This window comes from Condylura cristata, unplaced genomic scaffold (genome assembly GCF_000260355.1).
Source record: "Condylura cristata isolate star-nosed mole 26May11 unplaced genomic scaffold, ConCri1.0 scaffold00006, whole genome shotgun sequence".
In the NCBI taxonomy this organism is placed as follows: Eukaryota; Metazoa; Chordata; class Mammalia; order Eulipotyphla; family Talpidae; genus Condylura; species Condylura cristata.
Genome location: NW_004567107.1, coordinates 63,293,956 through 63,301,901, shown reverse-complemented (window position 1 = coordinate 63,301,901; position 7,946 = coordinate 63,293,956). Strand labels below are relative to the sequence as shown.

The 7,946-nt window shown below is 36.6% G+C and overlaps 1 protein-coding gene across 1 annotated transcript in view; it reads right to left on the bottom strand.

Moving 5' to 3' along the window:
• The window catches only part of DNAJA1 (DnaJ (Hsp40) homolog, subfamily A, member 1), a 12,992-nt gene that overhangs the window by 4,532 nt on the left and 514 nt on the right, over positions 1–7,946 (bottom strand). Inside the window, exons 2-6 of the mRNA XM_004677717.2 lie at positions 7,080–7,221; positions 6,756–6,936; positions 4,135–4,239; positions 3,028–3,255; positions 1,230–1,344 (exon numbers count right to left, since the gene is read on the bottom strand). Of these exons, the coding sequence (XP_004677774.1) occupies positions 1,230–1,344; positions 3,028–3,255; positions 4,135–4,239; positions 6,756–6,936; positions 7,080–7,211 (761 nt within the window). The 5' untranslated portion in view covers positions 7,212–7,221. The remainder of the gene's footprint in view (positions 1–1,229; positions 1,345–3,027; positions 3,256–4,134; positions 4,240–6,755; positions 6,937–7,079; positions 7,222–7,946) is intronic.

Here is a 7,946-nt window from a genome sequence, read left to right as displayed (position 1 = left end):
ACAGAGTGGGGAGCAGAACAGGCAGATCGACAAAGTACACTACTGAGGGGAGCAGTGGGCGGGCCAGGAGAGGTCTGCCTCGCCATGTGGATCTCCTCCGGGGCAGGCGGGGTTCAAACTCATGCGGAAGTGGCTTAAGCTTCTTTGTGCTGTGCTTTAACCCGCTGCGCCACCAGGGAGGGCCCTCACTGCTTAATTTTAAATCTAGTTTTTCACTAGAGGGGAGAAGAAAAAAAGAAAATCTCACTGAGAGGGTATTAGAGTGTAAGTCAAATTGACCTGACCAGATGTGACTATATTAAGTTTTATGAAAATCAGTGTGCCTAGGGCCAATTTTAAGAACAAAAATTTATTTATGTACACAATCTAAGTAAAATAGTGCTCACCAGCATACTTTGAATATAATCTTTCCTACTGAAAAGACCACACCCTCCTGTTTACTTCACTTTTCCAATGTAACCAAAGCAAAAACAACAAAAACCCAACAAAACAAAATACTTTAGTCAGCCAGACTACTCCAGAGAAATTCTTGAGGATTCATGTCAAAATCTGGAGCTTGAGATCATTTCACTTCCCATTATTTTTTGGACTTGTGAATGCTGTTACATTGAATGCATACCCAGTCCCCTTCAAGATTTAGTTGGCCAAAGATTGAATGGAACCCAATTCTAGTTCTATGTTTTAAAATTAGTCATGTATATACATTTTAACAAGTATACACTGTTAACTATTACATCATTGTAAGTTCATCATACACACAATACTGGATATGCTATACCAACAGACCTAAATCCATATACTATTTTAGTTTATAAAAATGGTTATAACAACTTATTTACAAATAATTTTAAAAAGCCAATCCAAGTTTCATAAACTCAGGCTGAGTCAGAGCTTAGTTATTTCTAGTTGTTTATAATGACTGAAGGCAAAATTCTTATTTCCCCTAACCCACCTTGTTACCTACTTGATTTATACTCATAAAACACCTCCAAAAATATATCCTTCCACTTTCACATTAGTTAACAATTCACTGAAATTTAGACAGAATGCTAAAATCTCTCTTTTGGGGGCTACTTCTTAATGAATATATTTAACAGTAAACAATCTTTTACAAAAAACATTATATACTACCTAACTCTCCTGCTATACTTTTTTAGGCTATTTCCAGGAAATAGTATAAGAATAAAAAGCGGTATTAAAAAAAAAAAAGAGAGTAGATAAACTCATACCTAGTAAAAACAGCGTGGTCCTTCTGATCTAAAACAATGATAATATCTCCTGGTTCCAGTCCTGGTTCTTGGTCTCCTTCACCATGGAATGTTATCTTCTGGCCATCTTTCATGCCTAAAAACAAATGGTTAATTTTATACCTTTAACTACCAAGTAAGGGTAGATGCTCAGCCTATTAAATGTTTGTGTATACATTAAATGTTTACTGTTTCATTACCTACTTAGAATAACCTGTATCAAGGTATTTACATTAAGTCTAGCATCAGAACATATAAAATTTTTCTTCTTAGTGTATTTTTAGTATATATATGTAGTGAATCTATACATAACTTAAAAATTTTAAGAATCTTTTGCTGAAAAATGATTCCGTTCAGTTCTTTCTTTGAAAAAAGTTTACTTATTGCTAGGACATACCTTTAACCCAATGGCTAGAGTTAGAACTACTTTCCGAAAGAGCAAAATATTTTAGGGGCTGATATTTTATGGCAATTTCCCCCCACCTGCATAATATTTTTCTTCAGGGAGGACTTAGGACAACACCTAGTAGAACATAACTTGTGTGTTTGCAAATCACTGTGCTGCAGCATCACCACATGATTATTTATCTCAATGAGTGATTAATGAAGTAACCTAACAACTTCTGTTTCTCACTATTATGGAAAACATCAAACCTCTATAAATGCATTTATCAGTACATGGAATATATACATAGCTATCAATCTATATATTTAGCAGTTGTAAGCTCATGACTCAAACTTCATGCTTTATACACCTCAATTCATGCTCACCCCACACACATTCTGAAACAAATCCAGACATCCTAATTAATCCATCAATACTTAAGTATGTAACTTTAAGAAAAAAAGGAATTAAAAGCCACAATAACAGTTACACACTTGACAAACACATTGTATCTTATACTTATGCAGGAGGAAAAGTAACTGTTTACACTAGTGAAGTAGTTAAACTCAAAAGGTGTTCCACTACTGTAAAAAAACAAGGGTACAAACAGCACAATGACTTCACTTGCCTCCCCAGTGCAAGCTGTTGGGTAGTAGGAGAGCACCCATTTTATACCTGTCAATTAAGGGAGGGGAGAATGGAAGAAGGTGGCATCTTAATTCACACAGGTAAATACCATTGCAAAAATTAGATTAAATGCACATATTCATGAGATACTCACAATATTAACATAATCATATCAGTACCTGTAATGCTAAGTTTCATTTAAAAACAGCTGAATATGGATTATGTAATACATCAGAGTGGCTGGGTTAGAGATTCAAATGTTCTTTAAGATGTTTTCATAAATTGATATAATTAAAACACTGGCAATATAAAAAATAAAACCTAACATGAAAAGAGCTGCAGTTCTAATATGCAACCCAATAGGCAGTAACTGACAGCAATATTAACAATCTAAGTTCTTACAAATCAGTTAATAAAACACACTCATTAGTTTGGAAAATGACGACTACCAGCAGTTCATTACCTAATCTCTTAGAAGTTAATTACAATGAAAAAAATGGTGTAACTGTTTAGTTGAAGAGATTTAAAATTGTAACAGTATTGATTTACTGATATCAGTACTATATCAAGTGAAGAGATTCTTAATGTTATTGCCCACAAATGTGTAGAAAAAGTATTCACGAGAAACTAGTGTTTACTGTGTCGCTAAGAGCAGTCTTTTGGCATAGGATCAGACCTACAATTCTATGAAGGATAGGTTTGACAATTATAATATTAATAACTTGTTGCAGCACTCAGTAAAATTGAGGTAAGTGGCTTAGAACGTACCTTTATCAATGTGAACTTCTAGAATCTTCTTCTCTCGAACTATCTTCCTTCCATTGCAGCTTTTACATCTATCTTTAGGACTGATCCGCTCCCCATGGCCCTGGCATTCCATGCACACAGACTGAATTTGCTGAACCATTCCAGGTCCTATCTGATGAATTCTTATTTGCATCCCCGTACCTCGGCAATTGGGACAGCACTCTACAGCTCCTTTCTTACCACCTCGACCTAATCAGTTAAAACAAGGTATGACTTTAGTATCACACACAGTAATGAGGTTTTTTTTACTGAGAAAGTCCCCTCAACACTACATTTTATTGTTAAGAGTTGATGAAATGCAATTCTAAGACTCTACCTAGTGTTTTGATATGTATTAAACATGTGCTCTGCAAAAAGCACAGTATTAGCACTTCTTTATGACTGTGAAATGAGAACATTATTGAAATGTTCTCTAGAAGATAATAATTTCCAACAGTAAGTTGTATTTATAAAAAAGCTTACAGGATTAAAAAAAGATCTGTATTAAAAGATAAGTGGACTTTCATAACTGCTTCTGCATTTAGTTGTTGCAATATGTTGTTTCAAGTTTAGGTATACAAAGAAAATCAGCTTCTGAGCGACAAGTAGTTATGAAGAATATTTTAATAGTTTTTAAAGATCATCTTTTTTGATGCAATAACAAAACTTTTCTAAACCTGTTAAAACCCAAATCATATACAATGATGTAAATCAACTTTTCCTCAATAATCATAATTTGAAAAGGTTAAAAAAAAAGAAGCTTATAGGGTTATAGTCAGTAAAATTAAACAGCTGGGTGTTCAAAATTAGGACACTAACTCAGGTAAGTGATTGGAATGACATTTTTTAGGTTTTAGTGAAATGAGCTCATCTCTGAATAACACTGAGGAGGAAAAAAAGGACAAATTAGACTAATCTCACAGATTACCTAATTTAAACTGTGCACATAAAACAGGGCAAAGATTTCAATATTATTTCTTTAGTTGGTTTTCTTGCATTCTCCAAAGAACTGGGTAAATTACTCATCAAGTTTTATATATCCAGAAAGTCTTTTAGTTTCCTTTGTTACTAAAGATGTTAAGACCATACCTTCACATTTGTCACAAATCACATTCTTTTGCAGAGCTAGCTTTCTGGTTGCACCATTATATAAGTCTTCTAAGGTTACTGACAGTTGATGTACAACATTTTTACCTAGAACGAAATATTGCTCATTAAAAATCAAAAATGCTGCATCTTATTTGTGTTCAATGCACTATTAAAAAGATGACAAATGAACTTCACAGGGTCTACCTATTACTGAGCACCTACTTTAAAAGCAGTGTTGACCATATTATCATGCATGCACCTCAAAACTGATGTAATTTTAGATGAGGAAAACAGAGCTACTGAGCAATTTACCGATATATAGGTATTTTAAACTAGGTGTATTTCACAATAAATCCAAGCCTACATTTCTGTCCCAATTATATTCTTTGAATCTTTCAAAATGCTATTGAGCAACAGGGTAAGTTACTTCATCCAAAAAAACCTTCAGTTACACTATGTCCCATTTAGTCAACAGTGGCTAGGGAAACTGATATATTTATTCACTGTCATAGAAAAATACCAAATTTCTTACTTTTTGAAGTTGGACAGCACATTTACTGCAGGGCTAGCACATTTCTTACACTCTTTATTATAGTGCTGGTACAATATAACTTTCTGTGGCAATGGAAAATGTTGTTCAATACACTAGGCAATTGGGCATGTGAACATGTTGTTTCTGAGGAACTGAAATTTGTTTTGACTTAATCTAATCTATATCTATGTGAACAGGGGCTTCAAAGGAATGTTACAGCATTTAAATGTGGAAAATGGAACTCATCCAAGGATAACAGGGCTATAGAAAGTCACCTGTCAATGGTTAATAAGTTCCAGATAGTGATCAGCAACAAGGACTTTATCCACTACAAAACATTAATGCCTAATTAAAGTGAAAAAAGTCCTCAAACTCCTACCTGCTTAATGAACATTTTTAGTTCTTAAAGGAGGGTTTAGTACCATTAACTACATCCTTCAGCTCCTAGGCTCCATCTTTGTATTCTTTTATCAACTATAATCCCATTTGGTTGGTTTGGCAATCTGAAAGATACCTTTCTTAAGGTGGCTTTACAAAGTCAAGAGTATAAGGAAAGGGAAAAAAAACAAACATCTTAAGTTTGATTAAGCAAGTTGCTTTCCTAGACTCAAATCACAAGAGAGACCACTCGTTGATCTCAGTTACATTGTTTCCTGGTGAATCCGCATTTAAAATAAACCACTATTTTGTGGGAGACATCATTCTAAGCAGTTGATTTTGACTGCAAATTAAGATAAATTCCTTAATTCAAGAACTCTCCCTTCAAGAAAAACTAAATTTCCACTTTTCTTTCTGATCTTAAAAACTCAAGTGAAATGAAATACTTTACACTCCCTAAAATGGGTTATATCCATTAGTCCATGTTTGCACATGTAAGTTATACTGGGAACAAAGTAGGGAAGACTATACTGTTATTTCCATGGCCTGCAAAAACACATTTCTGTTAAATGTTAAAGGCACATATTTTGTTATGATAAAGCTGCAGCAAGATCAAACTGATAGGTTACATCAGAAGCAATGAACCTGTGTCTAAACCCATCTCTATAATCTTGAAATTTTTAGATTATTGAAATTTCACTCACACTTGATTAAAAAACATCACTGTTCCTCCCACTAGATTCCTAGGAGGATTAAGTTAGTTCTGCAAAAAAGAGTTGTGAAAATTATGTTCCTGTACTTTGTTCCTTTAATTAATACGTGGTAACCTACAAAAGTTGTGCCTGTATACATATGTCTCTAAAGCTTTAGAAGTACTCATTTGATAGTACTCAATTGGCTTGCCTATTTTTAATTACATCAAATCTTAGTTTAAAAGTCAGTATTGCAGGCCCTCCCTGGTGGCACAGCGGGTTAAAGAACAGCACTAAGAAGCTTAAGCCGCTTCCGCATTAGTTCGATCCCCGCCTGCCCCAGAGGTGACCACATGGTGTGGCAGACCTCTCCTGACCCGCCTGCTGCCCTCAGCAGTGTACTTCTTGATCTGCCTGTTCTGTTCCCCATTCTGTCCCTGGTGAATTCTCTCACCTTCTGCATCTCTGGCCTGTACCCCAGTTCTGTATGAATAAAATACATAAATTAAAAAAAAAAAAGTCAGTATTGTAGCTGCCTTGGCAAAAGGCAGCTGTCCTGCCTGCCTATGCCTATGGAGGTGCCTTTTTTCTTTTTCCTTTTCCTACTAAACTGAAAAAAGAAAAAAAGAAAAAAGCCTCAAACACCTGGTGGTGCAAATGGTTAAGTCTCAGCACTATGAAGCTACCCTGAAGCAATTGCAGGGTGAGTTCAATCTGGCCATGTGGGCAGTAGACCTCTGTCTTGCCAGCTGCTCCCCTCAGCAGTGTTATTTCAGTTATCTGCCTGTTCTGTTCTCCACTCTCTGGTGAATTCTCTCCCCCCATCTACACCCCCACCTGAACCGCAGTTCTTGAATGCATAAATAAATCTTTAAAAATAAACAACCCCCCCAAACCATTAAAGTCCAAAACCTATACTATAAATCAAGGTGACAGTTAAGTCAGTTCTAAGATGCCTACATGTGAACATTTACCCAGACAAATTCATTAATTTCTCCTGTGCACTAGGTTTTCCTTACCTCTCCTTTCTCTCTGCATCCTTCCTCCTCCTCCAAAAAACATATCAAAGATGTCCATGGGGGAGGAGCCAAAACCACCACCTGCTCCACCTTCTTTAATGGCTTGTTCTCCTCCTTTGTCATATAAGTCCCTTTTCTTTGCATCAGAGAGTACTTCATAAGCTTGAGAAATCTGTTTAAACTGTTTGGGAAAAGGGGAATATTTCACTTTAAAAACACTAGTTATGAACTCAGCCAATATATTGTTAAGACACTAAATTTCAGGCCACAATCGAAACACTCTACACCTGCATTTCAGATTATATATAAATATATACCACTTGCCTTCTCTCCTTCATTGGGATTCTTATCAGGGTGGTACTTCAAGGCCAGTTTCCTGTAGGCCTTTTTCAATTCTTCCTGGGTGGCGTTAGGTTTGACTCCCAAAACATCATAGTAAGTGGTTTCTTTCACCATTTTCTACAGCCTGAATTAAAAAATACAATTTTAACCTACTTTCAACTGTTTTTAATTAGCAAAATTAGTGTTAAGAAATCTCTTCCTTGACAAGTATGTTTACAAAAACACTGCTTCACACAAAAGGCAACAATTCCTTTAATAATTCGGCCTTAAATCTCCAACTACCTATACAGGCTATTGATTATCAGAATTCAAAAGTCTCTTGCGACAGCTGGTTTCCACTCTCCCACACGAAAGCCTTCAGAGACCTATCTGGATTCTTTGTTTTCCTTTCCCAGCAGTGACAAACAGCAGTTATCAAAAGGAGCACTAACAGGCTCAGTGTATTCGTTATTACATTACAATTATCTTCGGCAAATCTGATAAACCATACATTCCCTAGAAGACACTTGGGGAAAGGCAGGGAAAGGGAAGTAGCTCATGAAACCGATTTAAGAACGACGACGCCAGAAAGCAAGCTCCCCTCCCCCTCAACTACAGGGCTCAACAGCTCCACTGACCGCCCCACCAGCCCTAGTTTGTGTCGTTAGGCTTCCCCCCGCTCTTGGCTCCAACCGTTAAGGTTTCCTTCCTTTCTCTCTTCCACCCAGGATCGAAAGGGTGGGAGTAGACCAGTCCTAAACAAAGAGAAGGAGGGGAGACCGAGAATCGAAAGCGGCAGCCTCCGCTCGGCTCCTCCCGCAGCCCCTCGCCCCAGCCGCCCTCTGCGCGTGCGCGCAGGGTCGCCCAGCG